Source organism: Punica granatum, chromosome 2, assembly GCF_007655135.1.
Source record: "Punica granatum isolate Tunisia-2019 chromosome 2, ASM765513v2, whole genome shotgun sequence".
Lineage (NCBI taxonomy): Eukaryota > Viridiplantae > Streptophyta > Magnoliopsida > Myrtales > Lythraceae > Punica > Punica granatum.
In genome coordinates this window covers 39,807,566-39,832,191 of record NC_045128.1, presented here as the reverse complement: position 1 = coordinate 39,832,191, position 24,626 = coordinate 39,807,566, and the positions used below count along the sequence as shown (strand labels likewise).

General features: G+C 37.0%; 1 protein-coding gene and 1 long non-coding RNA gene across 2 annotated transcripts; one reads left to right on the top strand and one right to left on the bottom strand.

The window, feature by feature from the left end:
* Positions 1-628: 628 nt before the first annotated feature.
* LOC116194330 (glucan endo-1,3-beta-glucosidase, basic isoform-like) lies at positions 629-2,329 on the bottom strand. The gene is made up of 3 exons (XM_031523120.1): positions 2,169-2,329; positions 1,792-2,059; positions 629-1,551 (listed from the first exon to the last, which is right to left on the bottom strand). The coding sequence occupies exons 1-3, from the start codon at positions 2,236-2,238 to the stop codon at positions 873-875; spliced, it is 1,017 nt and encodes a 338-aa protein (XP_031378980.1). The 5' UTR covers positions 2,239-2,329; the 3' UTR covers positions 629-872.
* Positions 2,330-4,354: 2,025 nt separating this feature from the next.
* Positions 4,355-9,373, top strand: LOC116194899. Its single transcript, XR_004154552.1, has 3 exons — positions 4,355-4,850; positions 7,144-7,233; positions 8,090-9,373. It is a non-coding gene; the product is annotated as an uncharacterized LOC116194899 (long non-coding RNA).
* Positions 9,374-24,626: the final 15,253 nt, after the last annotated feature.

Genomic DNA, 24,626 nt, shown 5'->3' with positions numbered 1-24,626 from the left:
GATGCTCTCTTGAGAGCCAGGTCTAGATGGAAAGGACTTGAATGCGTCTATCCAGGCTGAGAAGCGTCTTGACCTGTCACGACTACAAAGCACAGCCTAATTATATTTGTCGACAAAGTCGTTCCGAGACCAATTGTTCCTTCTTCTCTCGCCAAATAGCCAGTTTCCCTAAATTACACTGGTGTACGGTTTCAACTTTTGTTTGCATTCCATAGTCTTCTCCATTTCGAACCAGCAACATTGAGCGGCGATCTCTTGGCTCTCCACTTGATTACCGTGCCTCATATGCCGCGTCATTCTTCCACCACCGGCTGATTCGAATCACAGTGAAATCAGATTGCGTCTGTATACATTCCAGCATTTGTGCAGGTACTGGCGTGAAGCTGTAGGTTAATGCGGATGTGTTCGTTAAATGAGTGCAGAACTCGATAAACTGAGCATTCCTCTTGTTGTGAAACCGTAGTGTTCAACTGAATTAATTTGGATGCATAAGGCTAGTCGAATGCATCATCCCTGAGCTAGTCAAGTGCCTGTTAGACCGTAAGAAATTTTGACAATTATGCTTGGACAACTCGTTGGAAATGCAATAAACTTGCCAGTTTCCCTTGTTGCGTCTTTGTTGATAGAATGCTAATTAATGCAGCCTCTTCCCAAAGCTTTTCGTTTCATTCTCTTGTGCCGAATACAATATTGTAGTCATCGGGATTCCAATGTTTGCATTGTTCAGTCGATGAACCTAATATCAATATTGTAAAGAGTATTATTACATTATTTCCTCTGAGACGGAGGAGACACAGGCTTTAGATGCCTTTATTACTGTCGAAATTATAAATTTGGAATAGACTCGAAACTACTCGATGCCACTCTCTTAACTAGTTAAGGTTGATCGTGTATTTGGGCTGCTTGCTTGGGAGGAAAAGGCCCCAGAACTTCTCCAACTCAGGGCTCTTCTTGTTCTCATCGAACATTGCGAATATGTAAGTCTCGATGGGCCCACCCGGCCTCTTTGGTGTCCCGCCCTTCACGTGCTGGACCAAGTTCGAGTTGTAGGTCTGTGCATTTTCCACTGAGGCCCCGACATCTCCATTTGAAGGCCAGCCGCTCTCGGACACTACGACTCCCAGGGACCCTGCATTCTTCCTCTCAAGAGCAGAATAGACTGCATCCAGCATTGCATCAAAAAGACTCTTGTACCCGTTGGGACCGTCGTTAACCACGACAGAGTTTGCCTTGAAAAGGGCGTAGTCGAGACTTATGACCCCTACGTTGTCCTTGTAGGCGAAGTAAGGATAGATGTTGACTAACAAAGGTGCCTGGTTGTCGAGCAAGAAGCGGATTATCGGGTCGATGACCGGCCCTTCCTCGCCTTTGAATGAGCCCTGTGAAGGAGGGGAGGAGACTCCGATCATACTGTATATAATAGATGTGGTGACCTTGATCTGGCCCGCCTTGCCTGCATTGGCAATCGCCTTTTGGACGTTCTGCATTGCAGGCACGAGGAACTGGGCATAATTGTTGGCAGCTACGACCTCGTTCCCGACCGCAATGTACCTGAACCAAAGTTTATAACCCATACAGTTAGCAATTCGAGCTCATGAGTGAGCAAGGGTAACACTTATACTGATCCATTTTTGTGGCTGATTGTATCTGTCTCCGACAGCATAGTGGTTCTTTCCTGTACAAATGCTACTTCGGTGCCATGCCAAGACATCTTTGCATGAAACATACATTATACGGCAAATTCCACCGATTGATCAATTTGCTAGCTTGATCTGGTTTCAAGTTACTGACCTGAAGTTTACGTCAGGATAGCTCAGGACATTCTTCTGGACCCATGCATCGGCATTGGATTGGCTGCTGGCGAGGTTCTGGAGGTCTGGTTCGTTGGGGACACCGAGCATGACCTCAATGTTGGTCCCTCTGAGGGCTTGGAGGGCTGCTTGGTTGGGGTCGTAGAGTCTCATCCTTCGGATACCATACTGCTTGTAGAGGTCGATGACTTCTTGCTGGGGGGGAAGATTGTCCCCTTGCATTCCATTGCACACTCCTATCTGTGCCTCTGCATAATACACATATGACCATATATATATTATTAGTACTTTCCTAGCTGTCCACCCGACAAACCAGTTCATCGAACGAAAGAACGAGAGCAAGTTAAAAGAAGGGACCTGTCGCCCGTAGGATGGCTAGTAACAGCCCGAGAGATAGCAAGCAGGAAATATGACCCGAGTTTGCCATGATTGAAATGCTAGCTTATACTAGAAGGAGAGATTGCTTGCTATATATCTGCTGCTGCTTACAATGCATGAGAAGCTCTGATACAAAAGTTGCCTTTTTATAGGGATTTTAGGAGCTCAAAGTTGAATTTTGTTAAGTCTCTGCAAATGTAATGTATACTGACAGGTCAAACACTCCATGGAAATCTAGACTATGAACGAGGACTACTAGGTTGGCAATACGCACTTGGCAGCATTCATGAACGCTCATATCTATTTTCTTGATGTTGAAAAGTCCGATTTCATCCTTAGTCGAGACCAACTCGACGCAGATCATCCAATAAGTTAAAAGGATACTTGCGATCTCATAAAGAAAACTCCGATTTCATCCTTAATCGAGACCAACTCGACGCAGATCATCCAATAAGTTAAAAGGATATTGCAGTCTCATAAAGAAAACTCTGATTTCATCCGTTTCATATCATCCTTATTTCTTTTCGTCTTGGATATGGAAATTTGATTGTGTCTGTAACTGTTACCAATTGCGGAGATATTGTGAGAGTTATCATGTGTTCATTCTCGTCGAAATTTTATGAGCTAAAAGAATACAAAAGTCCTAAAATCACGTAAAAATTCAAATTTAAATCATAAATGTATCGGTTTGATTCAAATAATCCTAAATGTTTAGTCCATTAGATATTTTCATTCCAAAATTGTTACCGAAAGTTAATGCCATTAAATCAATTCACATGTCCCTTCTGGTTGATTGCATAATATTTTTCTATTAAACTTTTAGAAAATTTGAAAACAAAAAAGACAAAAAAAAGAACTTAATTAAAAAAAAAAAGGAAGAAGAAGAAGAAGAGGGGGAGTGGAATCCCGCCGATGGGGCACCCAACTGGTCTCTTCCTCTGACATCGCTGGAGGAGGAGGTCGATAGGGAGCCCCCATCAATAGGACTCCCCTCCCCCCTTCTCTCTATGTGATTTCACCGGCGGAATTCCCACCGCCTCTTCTCTGCGATTGAATGGAATCGCAAAGAGAGGGGGAAGGGAATCCTGCCGGCCTCCTCCCCCTCGGCGAGGTCGCCAACCCCTCCGGCAACCTCACGGGAGAAGGTGGCTGGTGGGACTCCCTCCCACTCTTTATTTTTATTTTTTATATTTGCTGTTGTCATTTTCTTTTATATTTTTCAAAAAGTTTAATAAATAAAAAGATTATTAAACCAATCACGATGTGGATCTATTTAATGGCATTATTACGATTTCGGACTGAAAATATCTAACGAACTAAACGGTCAGGACTACTTGAGCCAAATTGATACATTTAAGACTTAAGTTTAACTTTTCGCATAGTTTTAGGACTTTCGCGTTCATTTAATCAAAATTTATGCATATCATCTAATAAAGTAAAATTTGGGCAGGGACCGGACATTACCGTTCACTGGTCTACTACCGTGAATTTGGGCAATCGAGTTTTAGACGCTTTATACACACGGTGATGGAGTTGTTAGATGACGGACTACATGCTTCAGGGTCTTGCGGAAGTCAGATGATTAACGTAATTAGCGCTGAATAAATGAATTGGGACCTCTCTTAGCTTGGCAGACGTACCAATGTTCTCTGTGGAAAAAATTTGCATTCAAAGTTGTGACCCGTCCAATGCTACAAACCTCTTGCCGTATCCCAATACTCTGTATTTCAATCAATTTTTTCCGACAAATAAATTAATCGATGGATCCCATCAGCTTGTGGCAACTTGGTGGTGGTCATTGACTTGGCTCGGCCCGACGACGCCAAGCGCAAATCATGCTCTAGCCGCCTCTCACGGCCTGCCAATCAATTATTCTCATGATTATTGTACGAGACAAAAAAAAAAAAAATCCTTTTCGTTTTCCTCTTCCACTCGGTGTCCAATTTCAACCAAAATAAAAACGGTCATCAGAAATGGGGATTATAGCGGTGACATCTCGATCTTTTAGCTTTGCATGACGAACAATTATACGTGCCCGAGGGCAATATGCAGAGTTAAATCCATAAATATTTGCTCTTTGACGATGTTCTCTTGAGAGCCAGCTGAATAGGGGAAGGACATGAATGTGTCCTGTCCCGGCGAAGGAGTGTCTCGACCTGTCACGACTACCGAACACGGCCTTATATATTATGCGACAAGGTCGTCCCGAGACCAATTGTTCTTTCTCCCGCCATTGCCAAAGTTGTAATGAATCAGCACGGGAACGTCCAAGTTTGCAATATGGGCCCTGACAAAGAAAGTAAAAACGGGCCGAATGTTTGAGCCCAGGCCCACTTATCCTCAGCGGCCCAATATTCCTTCTCCCGCTTACAGCCCAAGATGCTGATTTTGCCGTCGGCACCCTTTTGCGCCAAAAGGAAATTTCGTCAACTCATCGGACTATAAATGGCCAAGTTTCCCAAAATTTCACGAGTGCACGGACTCAGCGTTCGTTTCCGCTCCATCGTCTTCTCCATTTCGAACCGGCGACATTGACCGGCGATCTCTCGGCTTTCCAACCGGTCCCCGTGCTTCGTATACCGCGTCGTTCTTCCACCACCAGCTGAGTCAAATCATTGCGAAATCAGATTGCAGCCGCAATTGTTCCATGCAGGTGTGCAGGTAATGGCCGGAAGCTGTACGTTAATGCCGAATGTTTTTTTTTTTGTTAAATGCGTGTAGAGCTCGATAATCTGTGCATTCCTAGTGTTGTGAATCTTACTGTTCGACTGAATTAATTCCGATGTATGATGCTCGAGCTATTGAGATATAGTGTCGCTAGGCTGGATTCTGAAAGTCGGTTGTACGTTTGGTTGTGATCGTCAGTAGGATTTACTCGTGAGTTGCTTCATCAGACAGTAGTCAGTAGGTTTAGAGCAGCTTCATGTATTGGAAAAACGGGGCGACTATCAGTTATTTCTTGTAAATCGGAGGCACTTGGTGATGAAGTGATGATAACTTTAGACGATTGTGATTGAGAATGCAATGCAGGTTGTTCATAAGCTTTTTCAATTGCCACAAATCATTTAGAACTCAACTGCTAGAGCAGCCGAACTGCATTCATACAAATTACTGGTTATAGCATGGACATTGATCTATAGCAATGTCAACCAGAATCTGTAATTTAATCAAAGAAGAGAATTCCATGCGAATATGTTGGAAAAGGAGACATACTCCAAGATGCAATGCAAAATATGCATCTGAAGGAATCACACTCATCGAGATACAGAGTATAATGGACAATTTGGATATGAGATGACCTCATTCAATTTGAATTCCATACGAATATGTTGGAAAAGGAGACATACTCCAAGATGCAATGCAAAATATGCATCTGAAGGAATCACACTCATTGAGATACAAAGTATAATGGAAATTTTGGATATGAGACGACCTCATTCAATAATAAGTAAACCATTGAAGAATCAGAGATGACCTCATTCGTATAGTCATTTTGTTTTACTTGCTCATGAATTCCAGATTCACTTTGTGATTAAAAAGAATGTTTCTCAATGAGTAGAAGTTGAGAAGTATCAGTTATCTAATTTGCTGCCAGACCATGAATATAAGTCATCATGATAAAATCTTCTTAAGTGGCTTTGCTTGAAATCCCTCTGTTTGGTTATAATTGAATTAAGCAGACAGACGTAGCTGATAAACTTGGGAGAATTCTCTCAATTGAAGAATAATATTCAGAGCATTGAAATTATTGGACGTTACATGCTTGTAGGACTGACATGATCTGGAAAAGATATAATAGACAGTTTTGAGAAGTCAGACTGTTGGGTAAGTCTGGTCTGCAAAAGAAAATTCTCCCTTCTGAACCTATTAATCTAAGTTTTGTTCTTCCTCTATCCTAAAAGAAACCAAAAAATGAAGTAGTTGATTGCTTCAGGGTTCTGTTTTTACGGGAGGAAGTTCAGCTTCAGCTAGCAATTAGCTGGAGTGCTGCATATGGAATCGCTTGGATAACAAAGTCGGTCAGGGATTCAAATTTCAATTGATTTCATGTAATTTGTTAGTATACAGAAATGAATGGATTTGGTTCCTTCTGGTTTCGTCGACATTTTAATGGTTTGTTCACTCCTGTCCGTATTCACTGTATATCTATCCTCTGTTCAAGAAGTTTCAAGTGGCTTGTGAGGACAAGGTTAATATTCATGAGTTTATGACTCTTCAAACTTCTGCCGTGATAATGACACCAAAGTTTGCAAGATATAAGGTGAAAATAATAAAGCAAGTACATAAAATGAGATTCTAGAAGTTTTGCCTGGTTGGACTGATTGAAGTTATGTTACTGGGCTCTAGCAATGAGGCCTTAATAAACTGACCAGTGAGCCTACTTAGACGTGGCCAGTTTATTCCGAGGAAAACAAGAGGGGAGAGAGTGTCGTAATGGCAGTGTGACTGCAGGCCCAAGATATATTGAATGCTAGAAGTGATGTTTGGAATGATGCACGACAGCCCTCAATATGCTGAGAACAAGTCTCTTAGGCGCATCAGGTGGAGTGCCTGGCAAAAGTAAATAAAGATGCACCTATATTTTGATATGTATGCATTTGCAACTTCACTAGTTTAATACAATAAGTTAAATATCCAACTACCTACATATGTAAAAAATTGAAAAGGTTGCTGGTTAGTAGTTCAACTTGCTCTAGCACTTGAAATTGCAAGTTGAAGCAAGTGATGGTTGGCTCGTAATAATGAAGAATGTATGCATTCACCACCAAAATATGTGCTGAATAGCAATTTGATTAGGGAGTTAGAAAAGTATATCTTGAATAGGGAATGAGGTCCTTGCTAAATAAATAAGTATTCATACCAAATTAGTTGAATGAATACTTTAAACTAAGCTTGCAAATTTCCCCATAATACTGCTCATGATTAACTCTTCTTTGCTTATGAGAAAATGCAGATGACATTATGTGGAGCAAATGGAGGCACTACCGCTGTCATTCTTCAGAGAATCTGGGAGTGGCTGAAGAGGTATTCACAAGAGGACAAGGTTAGTTCATCTGTTTTTCTTGTTAGTATGGCTATGGTTTCTGCACATATCCGTCTGTCTTGCTCTTCCTTCAAGCAATTTGCATAGTTATCTTAAGTTTTTGATAACATTTGGTTTGCCATCTCAATCTACTGCTTAGATTTGAGCACTTAAATTTTGGTTTTGTGGTCTCCTAGTGCTGGATCAGCGCACTTCGGCGAGAAAAAGATTGATAGATAATGAGATGGGATAAATTCAACTGATTTACTGCATGAAATATGATTTAGTTGGTGCAACTTGCATCCTTTTCTTTCAAGCATTTTTCATTTTCTCAATAGAAGACAAGGGTGATTGGAGAGGAGATAAAACTGGGTGCACATGAGGTGTTTTTCCGGGTGTCCGCGTGGTAGATCTTGAAATTGACATCTCCTGCGAAAGATACGGTGAAAGATCTGTGCTCTTTCAGTCTCAACCTCATAATTATGTCTGGCATAGAGATAAATGTGGGCCTCGAACTTTTGGACTAATTTAGATTCAGTGAATTCCCTCCATCTTTAATGCAAAGTGGTAAGGATTGCATTTAGGAGGATATGGTGAATTGTCCTCATCATGGCTAGTTCAACGTATCTTAAGGGAAATACATTTCTATCCAAAAAGATTCTCACTCTTTTCAGGATGGGAAGTTTTTACTTTAAGCTGGATAATAGATATTCGAGGAAGTGGGGATAGAGAATTACATGCACTTTGCTCAAAGTCGTCTGTGGGAAGGGTCACAACATTGTCATTTCAAGCTGCGAGTAGCTTTCAGCTTTATTAGCAAGAGAGCGAGAACGTTCTATAGATTGAAGACTTCTGAGGCTGTTTCTCTGTTATGCAGGAATGAGTTTCGTAATTGGTTTTAGGGGTGGGGGGTCAGTGTTGTGGCCGAACTTCTGATCCTTATCTGTTACTCTCAATTAATATCCGCAAGGCGGAAGCAGGAGCGGTCTGCTTGAAGTGGTGCTTGCTTCCACTTCATATACTATAAACTGTAACATAAACGTAGATGGAAGTAGGAGACTAAAAGACAAGCTTCCATACAAGTAATGTATCAGCAAGCAGTGCCTGGTAATTCAATTCTCTGTTGACGATGGAGCATCATTTGTTTACAGAGGGGTTATCATATAATTATATAGTAACTCCCATGACTCACCCCTCCATAACCAGCCATAATCGCAATCCAAACAATCCAGAGACAATGGTGATCTTTAGGGGGAACATCAACTGCAGCAACCGAATGTATAGTATAGCAAAACTGGATTGGTGTAGTTCAAGCTTTGTGTATAGTATATGCTTTGTTTTGCTTGGAGAGATTTTTCTTAGTGTTGTGAGTTCTCTGTACATTGGGTGAGTGGTTTGACCATTGAAATTAGTTTTTGAGGTCATGAAAGAAACACCGCTTGTCAAAAAAAAGAAAAAAAAAAAAATAACAACAACAACAAACTCCTCGTGAAAGCGTCTTTAGTTCCATGGGAATCTGCATTTTCCTCGCGTTATGATATTAGACAGAACAAGTTCTAGATAGACAGGACAGGTTCTTTGTCAGGTGCATGACTTGCTAGGCCAAAACAGGCATTTTCCTCGCCTTATGATATTAGGTGGCCCAAATTATCCACGCAGCACTACCCCTTGCTATCTAAGAAGTCGACCGATTATTTGACGAACAATTTTTATTTCTTACGTTATTGATCTTTCGGGAGCTCTTCAGGAAGTTATCCTTATAAGAACTCGATAATAGAGCGAGCTATTGTATTGTGTAAAAGAAAGCGACTGAGGTTAGGCTATTTATGACCAGCTAGTACACACCACACACCACACACCTGATTTCATATTCAGGGTCCTTTCAACTTCCACTCCAAACCATAGGCCCTAAGCCCATTGGGCTGCACGAGGCTTTTGGTTTGAGGCAAACTCTTTAGCAATTAAATTTGCTCACTCCAAACTAGAGAAGGCCAAGGGATTTGTGAAGCCTGTGCCTATAGAGACATGAGAAAATATTAGTTTGTTGCCGCCACAGTCATGTGGTGTCGGGATTCTAATCATAGTTTGGCGTATCGTCAGAGCTATTATTTCCACATGGCTCTCGCATACTATGGCAGGTCCCAAATTCAGTGAGATCAGGTCCGTATTATTTAGATATGATTGTTGATGTTGATTATACCATTCTATTCTCTAGTGGAGATTTATCGTCGACTTTCACATTAGAAGGGATATATAAAGTTATTTCTTAGTAAGAAATAACGAAAAATAAAATATAAAGAGTATAAAAATTTCATCAATGAAAATCAAATTTTAAAATCTCTTAATTTCAATTTCATTGAATTGATTTCCATTTATGACGTGTAAGTTTTCATTGGAGACGTCTATTTAGTCTATAATTATGATAAGATAGTTTTCAAGTAGGACAAAGAGAAAATCATGCCATGATTCGACCTTGGTGGGAGCTACTTGGAACATCTAGAACCACGTGGCGAATGTGGGAAGCAAGGTGAGGTGGGTCCAAAACTCACGGTCAAACAAATTGGTGTGAAGTTAGGGTTTCAAGTTAGGACCCCCACACCCCTCAAAATTCTTGCAAATCTTTGGTACAGCCCCGTCTTCCGAAGCGTGCTTAAATCAAATCAAACATATTGGATGCCCACACATGCCGAGATCGATAGTTATGCATTTATTTATTTATAGTACTAAATGTACATCTAGAAAGTTAAAGAAGATTATAACTTAACTAAATGAATAATTGCGCGTTATGCGAAAACTGACAAATAAATCTCTTAGTCTTAGCTATTTTGGTGGGGGAAAAATGTTGTAAATTCATGGGTTTAGAAAATATGGTTCATTTAAATAAATTTTTTTTTAATTGTGTATTTGATCTACTCACTAAACTTCATCTTTTACCTCAATTAACTTCGTATCCGTACCATTCTATATGGGAGGAGGCATATGTATAACTTTCGTAATTCCAAAATTACCCATTAGACTTATATATATAATTTCTAAACACCTTTCCCACTACTTCTATTATCTCTCCCGATTCTATTCCTTCTATCTCACTCTTATCCCCCTCTCTTCCCTTTACTCTCCCATGGATAAATAAAAAAGTATTTTCTTTAATATTTTTCTCTTTGTTATTGCTATTATTATTTAAAATTCAATTACTCTTAATTAAAAGCTTTTATTAATCCTTGTAAGGAAAACGATAAATTTCACGTGTAAGAAATAAAGCGAGCATATGCCAATAATTCAAACGTAAGATGAAATTACATTTGATATAGTGCGTAGCATGGTTCTTTCTCTAATATATTTTTATTGAAGAAAAAGCTTTGTATATAGAGAGTTCAACATCAATTAGGTAATTAAGTAGACTAATTTTCGTTTGAATTTGGTTTTGTTATCTCGTGTAGATGATACCATTTAAACTGATTTTTTTATGCATATTAATTTTGAATATTGATGTAATTAAGTAGAAAATACATATATAAACATCTCTCAGCTATATATATATATATATATATCCATATATTCATAAATTCATAAATGGATTTATGTGTGTGAGTATTTATCGATTATATTTTATTAATAGGTATATAGCACATTTAACCAATATATAGGAGAATCATTTATTAAACAAAACTTTTTTACAATAGAAGACTGATATATGTGCAAATAATAGTAAAAAACCCTATTTTAATATGGAACTATCTATTCAAATTATATAATAAAATTTTTAAAAGTATATGATGCTAATATAACATAATGAGAGGACTTAGAATTTCGATGACGTGATAGCATGGGAAAAGGCGATTTTAATTTTAATGAGGTGGCAGCCTAATGTGCCTGTTCGAGGGCTTGTTATTTTATATATATTGATTTAATTTGATTCTATACATGATATTATAATATATGTTACTTTAATCAATTTGTTAATCAAATAAATGTCTCTTGTACAACAATTTTATGTCATCACTATATTTTATTGACTATGAAATCTTGATCATATATATATGTATGTATGAAAGTAAGAACATTGTAGGCCCGTCAAATGACCTCAGAATGCTCCGTTATTGAATTAAATTTTCTTGATTTTTTTAGTTTTTGTTTTAAAACAAAATTTTAAAATTTAAAATATATAAATATAGATACGTGAGACTGTTCATTTTTTTTTTTCAATTTTTTGAAGTTTCTTTAAAGAATATATCTTTTAAATTTTAAATTTTAAAATATATAAATATAAATTTGTTGCATCGGTAGTTATTTTTTTCGGTTTTATGAGCTTTTCAAGAAAACAAATTTCTAACTTTTAATTTTTAAAACTTTTAAGAAATAAATATAGTTTTAAATTCACGTACTTCTTTTATTTTTTGAATTGATATAAGTCATATTTGTATTTCAAAGGATCTGTTATCTATATAAATAAATCACATAAAATCATAATTATTTTTCAAAAAATAAATTAGATCATATTTCATACAGATATGAATCAAATTTTCTTTAAAAAAATAAATTAGATCATACATTTCATGGACATGAATCATATTTACTTTTCAAAAACAAATATTTTTATTAATATTCAATATGATACATTATAATAGGATCTACCACACATAAATTGTGATTGATTCGGCTATAAAAAATATTACGATCACTAGATGCGAGCTCTCAAAAAGTACGTTTATAGACGTGAATGTGAGTTGTTCAATTTTTTTTTTTAACTTCTGATTCTCGATCTCAAATATCAAAATAAAGATCTACTCATCTCCATCTTTTTCTTCTTCTTTTTTTTTTGCATTGATTCGCGAGTTCTCTGTGAAAGTTATTTATCTTTATCATCTCCCTGTGTTCCGCTCGATATTTGATGCTTATAAGTTATTGATCACTTATGATTCTTGAAGATTAATTTTTTAAATTCTTTTTTGACTGTTGATTAATGATTTCTCAATTTTATGTTGCCTTTTCACTTTCATTTTGCCATACTTTGAATTTTTCTTTTCCATGTTCTATCGTGTGCAATGCACGAGCTCTATAACTGGTATTAATAACAATAGGATGAGATATTATGAAAATACCCTGTGATTATTGTTATTCAAATGAAGTTGGTATCAGTTACTTTCAACGGAAAACGTGGTTATAACGTCAGAATTCCACGGAACATTTCCTTTTTTTCCCCTTCTTCCACTGTTTCTACTTTTAGCTAGTCTTTTCATGTACCTTCACTGGTGGTGGGTACTTCAGCTTTGGCGATGTCCTGCACTATATGTCTTTGTCTTTCCTAAGAGATCTGAGCTTGATCGATGATGGGACTCGAAGGGTGAATTTAATTTCTTGAAATTAGATATCTATGAGAAGACAATACGCATTAACTTATCAAAAAAAAAAAAAGAAAACGCATTAACCACACATATGAATATATACATACCCCTAATTAACAAAGTTGCTTCTACTTCCACCTTTTTTTAATAATGAATGATTTACAGTACATAGAATATGGCAAAGATAATTGACTATAAAAAAAAATCATATCATTAACCTTAAAATCATTCAATTTCTGTTGCATGTAATAAGTTGCTCATGTAAAAGTGATAAATGTCCTTATAATATCTTAATTAAATCTAGACAAACATATTATGAGACGTAATAATATCATTAAACTAAACGATAACTGGACAATTACGTGAAAAGAGAGCCGCCTAATGTCTTTACTAGAATAATATTTTATTTGTTTAGTTATCATAGCTGTGGGAGGAAGCATTAAAATTCCGGGTCTAGGTTTAATTAGAATGTAAGAGAAATCTGAGAATTTTTCCGTATCAAGTCATTTGATGGCGAGGGAACCACCGAGAGCTCTAGCCTTACATAACGTAAGGTAATGCTGTCAGACTGCTTTTGGATATAAGTGCACCTACGTACTCATATACAGAACTAGGTAATGCTGTCAGGCTGTTTTGGATTATAATATGATAGAAAGGTAGGATTGAGAGTTGAGTTGAGTTTTAGTTTTAATTGATTTGTAATGATTGTATTGTTGAATTATGAAAAAAAGTGTAAAAAAGTAATAAATAAGTGAGAGAAAATAATAATTAAGTAATGATTGTATTGTTGAATTGTGAAAAAGTCCTGAATCGTTGCGCGCCTTTCCTATCCCAAATTGCCTTGCCTGGTTCCCCCTATTTAAAAAATAAAAAAAGTAATGATTGTGATGTTAAATTGAAGATAAGTGGAGTTGAGTTGAACATTATTCCGAAAACAAACATACCTTAGTTACTCGACAAATTCCCCGACTTAATTCTTTGAAACTGTAAGGTGTTCCCACAAGAATAATTTCATAATGGTCAGATTAAATAAGCCTCAGTTACGTACTCCGAGCTAATTAGAGCACCTACGGCTACGTTTAATTCGTTAGAATGAAATTGATACATAATAAAATAGACATGGATTAAAATAAATAATGAATATAATAGAAATTCTGATGAATTTTTATTTATTTGGTTGGCTTGAATAAAGAATGGAAAGATCATAAATATGACAAAAAGACAAAAATATCATTCATGCCAAATCTAATAGAGTTTAATAGGATAAATAGATAACTTTAATGATAATTTTTATAATTAATAAAAAATAAACATTTTAAATAATTTAATAAACTAAATATTTTTAAAAATTAATTATTTAATTAAAGTTAATGAAAATTGTGATTATTAATAAAAGTAATTATTTTAATAAAAATAATAAAATTATTAATATTTAAGTTTTATTAATAATGAATTAAAAATATTATTTTTATTAATTGTAATTATTTGAAATTACTATTTTAATAAATTAATGAGCATAATTATCTAAATAATTAATAAAAAAATTTCTTAATAAAAACATATTCTCTTATAATAAAAATTACCGTACATTATAATTTAATTATTAATTAAATAATTAACAAAGAATAACCATTTTTACTTAAAATAATTATTTTACTTTGCAATATAAACTACTATTACAATAAAAATTTAATAAAAATATTTCAATTATTAAATAAAATTATGAAAATTATTTAAATATTATGAAAAAAACCTGCAACGGAACTAAAATTAACCATGCTTAAAATAACCTTACATAAAATATATTTTATGCCATAATGATAAATAACCCTGCTTAAAAAACCTCAACATAAAACATACTTTATACCATAATGAAAAATAACTATCTTATCCACAACCTCCACAAAAAATATATATTACACCAAAATGAAAATTAACCTTGCTTAGAACAACCTCCACAAAAATATATGTTACACCAAAATGATCAATACCCTGCTTAAAATATATTTCCAACAATGCAACGACACTAAAATTAACCATAGATTGTTATATACAAACTTGTAATCATGTTTACACCACAACTAATGTTCTACATAATAATAACAATTAATGGTCATGGACTATAAGTGTACAAAACAATTTAGTCGTTTCTACATATTTGTATACATTTCAAAAGGTCTAATAGCTATACTAATCATACTTCTGATAACACCACCATTCTGGTACATCGCTATGCTCCATACTTTGAACAAAAGTCCCCTGCAAATTGTACTTCATTCGTCCACCAATAAAAAGGAGCGGTGATATCAAACAAACTTTATGGCTTCTTCCATTGCACTATTATAACACCACCCAAAAGATAGCTACAAAAATATAAATACCAAAACAACACTCAGCAGATAGTTAGCAAAATATAAATACCAAATCACCTTCACAGCTATTATTATTGCACAAAAGAACCAAATTACTATTTCAACATTAGCACAATTTCATTTTTACCTTAACAGCAAGAGCCCAAAAAAACTCCACGAAGAAGTTTAACTTGTAGTTCTCTTTTACCGATTTGCAAGGAAATCCTGAACCATTTCCAAGCGGTCTTTAGGATCGGTACCAAAAAATAGCAGGACTTCATTCGGATGGTTTTCGAACTTTCGAATAGCCATGCGCACTTCTGTCGAAGTAAGGCCGTCAACACTACGAAGAGCTCTCGAAAGTTCAAGGAACTTCTCTTGAACAATGTCATAGTGAACACTATTTCAGAGCATCATGTACGCCTCTTTCACGTCGGCTAGCATAGTATTCACAGCCTGAGAAATTGTTGATAAGTCAACTTCATTCATTTTCCTCTTTCTTCTCGAAGAGGCACTTCCCAAGTCCACTGTAGGTAGCAGATGAGCACGAGAAACGTCTCCTGATGTGGGGGTATTCGCATTGGCAGATTCATTTTGATTCGAAGGATTCACATAAGCTTGTTCAGCTACTCTAGTCAAATCTTCAATCCCAGCTCTTTCAGAATATCTTCGACAACTTGAGCATCATTTCTAGTAACTCGATCCTTCGCATATATCAAAGATAATTCTTCGAAATGGGGAAAACTTTTCAGTCTTAATGAAGTGGTTTCTTTGTGAGTCTGAAACTAGAAACAATAATGTTAGTAACATTATAAATCTACATGACGATAAATATAACAATAAATAGATAAAGTATTTATTAACGTAACATAAGCCTCTCAAATATCGTCATGTAGATTTTACATAGAAGTCAATTGAAACCCATCACAGAATCCTTCCATTTCGACATTTTCTACAGCAAACAAACAGAAAATTGATCGCCAATCCACACCAATCACTTAACTGGTGAAAAAAAATATTCCAGGGTTCGATCAAAACACTGGTTATTAACAAAGAAATCATCACCATCAGCTTACCATGCCACTAATCATTCAAAAAAAAGTCAAATTTTACATAGAAGCAAACCATTTCAAGAGCAACAAACTTCAGCGCAACAATAGAAATGGATAATTAAATCTCCAGAGCATGTAACAGCAAGAATTACTCACCGATTTGAGGGATTCTTCAGGGGAATTTCGTCTATGGAAATCAGAGAAGGAGAAGATAGGTTCGAGCACGTGGTCTTTCTCCTTATTGCCTTCACACTCCAGTTGTCTGCATAGCGACAAAATCAAGTTAACTCTTGAACCCCGAACACAGATAGCAGTATAACCGCATAATAAACCCGGGAAAACTACCCCAATGACAGGCCTAAAATCTTTACATAAGCAGAGAATTCAACCTGAACCCTCAAAAACAAAACATCTTATTTCTATGAATCAACAACCACATAATTCCCTCAATAACAAAACATCTCAAACAAGCAGACCAAACAAATATAGCATTTTCATCCTCGATTCCAATCATATTAATTTTAATTCCTCAGATTCAGCTAAAATGGAATATGACGAAGAGGGGGAACATGCATTATCCATCGTCTTGCGGGCGGAAGGGAAGCCACAGGCGGCGTAGTGGCTCTTTCAGAGGTGGAAGTTGCCGCGACCACACCTCACGCAGAGGAGAGTCCAGTAAAGAGAAACCTAAAAATCAAAAACCCTATTCCAAAACGGAAAACCCGACTTGAAAATTCGAAAACCTACTTGAAAATCAATTACCTCAACTTAAAATCAAAAACCCTAACTTGATAATTGATTACCGTTAACTTAAAATTGAAAGCTCGAACTTGATAAGCAGTGAGACAAACCTAATTAGAACGGAGAATGGGGTAGAGAGCGAGCTTCGAACTTCGGCAGAGTGAGGGGAACGAGCTTCAAGCGGGGAACGGGGGTTGAAGAGCGAGTTTCGAGTCGCGGAGATTTTCCGATCCACACCTCAACCCCGTTCTGCTATGTCGAGTGAGGAATCGAAACCGGAGGAGGGTTCAAGCACTTCAGCTTTGGGTTTGCTTTGCAACAGAGTCGGGGGAAGCAGGAGATATGTGGATGGCATGAGATTGTAATGAGTGAAGAAACTTGAGGGCATTTTCGGGTTTTCACGACTTTTCCGAATGGACAATATCTATTCCGGACATTCAATGGAGGCTTTCATATTCCTTAATGAAAGTCGGATTCCTATTCCGACCCGGAATAGCTATTTCACATTTTCAAGTTCCCAAACGTCGGAATGAGTATTCCGTACGGAATACGTAGGGAATGGAATACCATTTCATGCTAACCAAACATGCCCTTGGTAATGGATTCCATGTTGATTAACCCGGCTCGTAGGGTTGCAATGGGTTCTTTTTTGATGTCATATATATATATATATATTCCCTCAAATTAACTCTAACACTTTCATCCCCAGAAATAAGAGCAAGGTTTCTCTACTTTAGGAAACTGACACATCGATCATCGGGTAGCAGCAAGTAACCACCACCGTTAGAACCGAACCGTTATAGGGTAAAGTCCGAGGACCAGTATATTAGAAATTTGACGTCCTCATTCCTACTAATGCCAAAAACCCAAAACCCTAGTGCATGCCTCCTGCAAAATTTTGAAGTTACTCATATGGTCGATCGCCTAGGAACAATGGAATCTCATCTCAACTTCCTAAAAACATTATAAACGAACGTCTGATGAGCGATAACTCTAGATCCGTTGTATATAGACATGTCGCTATCTTGCCAATTCAGATGCATCAGTGGTCCATGTGCTATATACTAGCTCCCTGGTTAGGTCTGTATAGCAAATTGCAATGAAGTACTTGAGTGATCATGGAAGTAATTAAATCCTTAATAGATGTAGAGGAGACCCCCAGACCTTTTTCCCAAGTGGGGGAATTGGGAAATGTATCGATTTTCACCAATCCATTACCTGATTGAGATCCAGCAAATCCTTTCTTCAACATCACATGATCCTCTGCTCATCTAACCAAAAGTAGAATGATAACCCTAGCTAGAACCCTAGCTCGATCAAAGCACGAAAGGAAAACATACACTGCCTCTCGCTCTGTCGAGGATAAGGCCTGAACTCTCAATCTAGATAAGGGAGGGTTGTGATTTATTCTCCAAAGATATGTTAGTGTCGAGAGTTGGAAGAGTTACAAGATAATTGAACCCGTGATCATGCACTGTTTCAGATTCCTCAGTCACGACATGCATGCCACATTGCCAGCTCGAGGCTCCTCGAATAAAATATGAACGTGCATGAATGTTTGTAAGGAACGAAATTAGCGCGCTATTGTTCTCAAACAGAAAAAAAAAAATAAAAAAATAAAAAAATAAAAAAAATGCCATTGATCAGGTTCAACGTTGTGTACCGAGTTTCTCAAAGTTGATTCACTATGCATGTAATCGAAAGTTAATAATAAGCCTCTATGTCAAGGGCAAGTGACCCACAAAACACTTCCAAGGCGCAGCTTGCATCATAGGTCGCGAAGGTTCGAACATTGGTTCAATCCTGCAATATTGTCGACTAGTGTACGGACAGGAGGCCCTGTGTTCTAATTAGCCTTTGTAGGTGGCCATGTAGGAACCCATGCTCCCAAATTCAGAAAGTTCAGATTACCACGCTTTTTTTAAATTTCGAAGATAGCGAGATGTCTGTCGTACAATCCTCTAAAGACCAAAGCGGCATTATGCCTAAAATGGATCCACATAAAATATGCCTGTGACCACCCACTCCCCCCCCCCCCCCCCCCCCCCCCCCCCCCCCGGGGTTTCTACATTTAGACTACCACCCTAATGTATTGATGATGCTTCTGTTCGTGTAGGCTTACGATACCTAATTGTATCATTGTCCTGTCTAGATTTATCCTAGATAGATATAGATACGAAATTGGAAAATTTCCACCACCCAGTGGAAAGATCTATATATTATGATAGCCGGGCAGAATCCTTTTTTTTTTTTTTTTTTTAATCATTTATATATATATATAAAATCTCTAGACTACCACCCTATTAGTGTTGATTTAACGGTCACGGATAGGATAACTTAGAGAGATCCAAAAAGAGGGGACAGGATAGGAAAGCCTGCTATGAAGCGTGCAACGATCCTACCACAATAGTGTACGAGAAAATTTAAGTCTGGAAGACAAGCAAATAAGACTTTTGTGAGCTCTAACCTACTCATCCCAATTTCAAGATAGCGTACGAATATGACCCTCCTTCGTTGTCACTCGTGCAGTTGATCATACAATATGATGCATTACCTATAAGTGATAAAGCAGAATACATCATGTGCACATGGGCCTGTTGGAAGAAAAAGACTATGCGTTATTGGGCATCCATCATATATATATATATATATATCTTATATAACTTAACACCAACAGGCCATTTTCAAGAAATGACTTCCGAAACGGGCGCCCCCCCCCCCCCCCCCCCCCCCCCCCCCCCCTCTGTTGATGTGAACCCACAGAGGCACATTTTGAGTCTTCACGTAACACCCTGATAGTTAGATTTGAACCGACTGCTTAGCTAGTCATCGAGTATGACCACCACTTCCCAAGTCCGATCAAAGTTTTAGAATGGACTACTCCTTTAGGATACGGTGCGACCATCCAAATAAGAGGTAATCTAGCCATGTAAACGAGCTAATAATTAAGTGGGGGAATATATGTATATTGTGTTAGGTTTTTTATATTTATTTTGTACAATGTAAATTAATGTATTGTAGATTTTTTTATTTTTTTTTGCATAGTTGTTTTTTTTATTACAAGGAAAGCACACGGACGTAATACAAAAAAATAAAAATCTTAATATCTAATGAAGGGGCACAGTGGTGGTTTCACTGAGTATCGTATATGAAATTTCTTGGTTATCAAGCGGGACATGTGCTACTACGTTACAGCTTCTTTCGATATATTTTTTTTTTGCAGAGTTCCTGCATGAACTTTGATACACTGATATGTATTGACTAAGATATATTCTTTTTTGGGTGAACATTGACAAAGATCACATTAATGATGCATAACTATGACAGATACGCGCCATAATTATCCAACTGAAAGATGAAAATTACACGAAAATAATTCGAGTTTAGTCTATATGAATTACCATAACTGTAGCTATACTTTCCCCTATTTATTTAGAACGCATATAGATAAGAAACTCTCGAAAGAAACCGTGCATCAGTCCATGATCTTACGTCGGAAAGATTGATATGAAAGATACGGGGTTCCTTTTTGTTGGGAAAAATCCATGGGCTTACTTGAGACTCAGGCCCATCCGCAACCCAAAAGCTTAAGCCAATGGGTTGCTAGACCATTATCTCTTATAAATCTATGGATTTCCTCTCAATTTTTCCATGTGGGATTACTTCCATCACCCGCCCTCATCATTCTCCATATAGGAGAGAAACCGGCCCAACAATTCCCCCCCGTTCTCGACTATATGGAGGACTTCGAGCCGGGTTTTTTACTTCCGAACTCGGATACCAATTGTTAGGCCCTTACCATTCTCCATATAGGAGAGAAAACCGGCCCAACAATTTGGGTATCCCTCCAATTTGGAGGAAGTTGGGCTCAAATTGTATTGGGCTTTTATCGGGCCTTAATAAGCCCAAGAACCCATTTTATTAGGGTTTTTTGTTTCAGCAAATCAGCTGAGGTATAAATAGCAGCAGAACAGCTGCAGATTAGAGTAGAGCGGCAGAAGTGCAGCAGCATAGCAGCACAAAACCAGGGAAGAGCAGACAGCAGAATTCGAAGAGCAGGGGCAGCGCGCAGCTGGAGATCAAACCTCGATCGGGACATCAAACGAACTCCGATTGGGACGAAATTTTGACAGCAGCTTCACAACACGTGGGGCTAACTTCTGAACGGTCAGAATTTCTATTCGAGCTCTGTAGGTGCTGTTTCAGCTGATTTTGTGAACCACCCGATGTGGGTGACGAATTTAGTATTTGGGTGATCCAAGAGAGTGTTTCTCTTGAGTTTGGTGATCCAAGGGTTTACCCTTGATGAAAGACATTGTATAACCTTCATAGTGGATCGTTGATTCGGAGTTGGTCCCGTGGTTTTTCCCCACATTGGGGTTTTCCACGTAAAATTCTTGGTGTTGTTTTACTTTACTGCTTGTTGGTTGATTTGATTAGTTCCTATCTCGATTACACTAGAAGGGGAGGAAGATTAATCGCTGCGTTATTGTTTGGTTGAGTACATCCCTAACCCCAACACTTTTTGCAGATAAGTTGGTCGGTAGAGAAGTATTGATTGCTAGGATTTAGAAGGGTGTGTTTGTTTTCAAAATAATGTTTAACTCAATTCAACTCAACTTCACTTATCTTCAATTCAAAATCACAATCATTACTTTTTTTATTTTTTAAATATTTTTAACCATTCAATTCAATTTTTTATATTAAATTCTTTCAACTATTCATTACTTTTTCATAATTCAACAATACAATCATTACTTAATCATTATTTTCTCTCAATTATTTATTACTTTTTCACACTTTTTCTCATAATTCAACAATACAATCATTACAAATCAATTAAAATCAAAACTCAACTCAACTCAACTCTCAATCTAAACACACTATAAATTATCTGTGTATTGGGTAGTCGATGGATTTAGATATTGAGAGAAACTTTATAACACAAACATCGTGAAATATATAGTATTTCCTAGTTTATATATATATATATATATATATACACACCATGGTTGATTAATTTGATTCTCACGTGGGAAGTAAAGGCCTAAACTAGCAAAGGATGCCCCCTAGAATTACCGAACCCCTTTTTGTAGCTCTTTTGACTTTCTACTCGGACACAATAATATGTTCAAACCTTTTACTCGGACACAACACAATAATCTGTTCAAACCATTAAAAAAAAACAAAGAAAGAAACTGAATGGAAAAAAAAAAAAGAACTAAGTTTATAGCACTTGATTTCCCTTGAACAATTTGATTTGATTCGTTCTCTATAGGCATGAGATGATCATCTTAGGGTGATCCTTTTGTCCACGGATGCTCCTATTACACTTGTAGTCTCTGAAGGATGAGAACCGACTATGTAGCATCTACACCGAGAATTCAAGTATTGTATATGTTATTAGTCTTATTCTTTGTAGAAACTACCCGTAATAACGAACTTGTAAAATTAATATGTTTATCGTAAAGAGATTCAGCTTTGTGGAGCTAAACTTCGTTTAACTGCAAATTTTTTAAAATTTCAAAATGATCCATATATTTTAAAATATTTCAATTTTGCCCCACCCCGTTCTCTCTCTTTCTGCACGTTCATTGTTCATCTTCCTCATCTTTACCCAATCCAATGTTCATCTTCCCGAACCCACCCTCTCCTTCGACTTGGCGAGATCTGCCCCGACCCTGCCCTCTCCTTCGACAACCCCTAACCTGAACCAAGGCCGCCTTCGTCCCGACAAGGACTCCTCCTGCCCCGACCTCCGTGACACCTCGCGTCGAGCTCCGCAGCCTCCTCCACTGCAAGCCCCTTCCGTCCTATCATCTTTCATTTTTTTTCCTTCTCCCTCTTTGGAGGCTAGGAAGAGGGGCTCCTCGTGTCCCGAATCGAAGCACCGAGGCTTCGATTGAAGCCTTGTTGCTGCGGTTCAAGGCATAGAGGCTGATTGCAGGAGAGGCGGAGGAGGCATATTGATGTGCAGGGTTGATTTGAAGATAGCAGAGGCGAAAGTGAACTGAACAATGGGGAGAGAAGAGAGAGGAAGAATGCTGCAAAAGAGTGGAGGAGAGAGAGAGAGGGGCGGGGCACATTTTCAAAAGAAATGAAAGTTTTGGATTATTTTAAAATTTTTTAAAAAATTATAATTAAATAGAATCATACTTCATTCCGTTACTAAATGCGATATTAATCACCCATAAAAAGATCGACCAGGATTATTACGAAAGATCGATATTCAATTTCGTCACGATGCACTCGATAACTATGACATTAAATTCAAAAGGGTTCATAATGAAAACTCCTTTGCAATGATATAATTATTCTCGCGACAATATGCGGATGAATGTGTGCCAATGAAATTTGCCACTCCAACAAACACTTGGCTTCTTTGGTGCTCTTTTCAGCCCCATCTTTTCTTTTTTCTTTTTTTCACAGTAATGACCTCGTGGAAACATTATTATGTCCTACCGAAATAATAAATTCAGCAACGCCGATTTTTTGGTACTCTGGAAGCTCATTTTATTTAATTTAGCACTTCAAGGTTTGTCATGCATTCATCTAATAAGAGCATGATAATAACAGCAGAAGATTATGAGATCTAAAAATAAAATCAAACTCTAAAAAATCTGAATAAGGAGTGACCAGAAATCTAATCAGCATATTTTCGGTATGAACCTTGGTATGTAATCAGCATATTAATTGTTATACCTTTCGTTTTCGTACGTTGGAGATCTTTTGAAACAGTTTTATGTTCATTCTGTTTCAAGAAATTATTCCAACCATATATGAGATCTTCATGGAGATCGATGTACTATGTCCTTTTTCTTTTTGTGGGAGAAGGGTGCTACTGTCCATCTCGATATTAACGAGAAACGAGAGGTACTACTCAAAAAAACAAAAAAAACAAAAAAAGAACAGGAGCACAGTGCACTAATACAGCCCTCGCCTGGATTCGATGAATTTTGAATTTGATTATGGTTGGTGAGACTTTTCCAGCTCGTTTGATTTTATGATCGATTTTTAAAATTTTAATTCTAATTTTAACTCTATTTACTACACAACAAAAGTCAACAACATAATTATTACTTTTTCTCTTTTCTTCAATTTTTTTAACCATTCTATTCAATTTTTAATATTAAATTCTCTCAACTATTTATTACTTTTTCATACTTTTTCTCATAATTCAACAATATAATCATTACAACCCAATTAAAATTAAAACTCAACTTTACTTAAAAGTGATAGACCTAATTCATTCTAACAGGAGAAAATATATTCTCAAAGTTGGTCAATTGCCCACCATAAAAAATTATTTGGATATACAAGCTAAGAAATGGACTGAAAGGGATATTATGAAGCCATCCCTCTCTTTCTCTCCATCAGATTCCTAACGTAGGGCGACTACTAGAATAGTGAAACCCCAATGAATCAAGTGGTTGGGATCCAAAATCAAACTGTTCCACCATTCAAGATCTTCTCCCGCAGCTAATTCAATTAATGAGGAAAATTGATGAATAATAATGTGTGGAGCCACTAATTAGTATAGGAGAGAGGGAGGGGGAGGGACAATATTTGTTTCCCCTTCCCGTAGGTACCCATAAACCCTTTGCATGTGCATCTAGGAGAGATCTCATGGGCCAACCCCTAATAATAATAATTAACAACTTTATGATCCTTGGACCTGCGCAGCATGATGTGTAGTTACATCTCCTAGTAAAGAACTCTTGCAAGTGTTAAATTTACCTTCCATTTGAATCGGAAAAAAAAAATGATGAGAGAAAGGAGAGGGGACTGATTTATATGAAAGTTTTTGAAAATTTTATTTTCCTCTCATTCCCTCCATTTCCCTCGTAACTGGACATAAAGCATTAAAGAAAACTTCAGGTGTGAAAGGGTATTAAGGTGCCTATATTTAATCCATGGCCATGCGA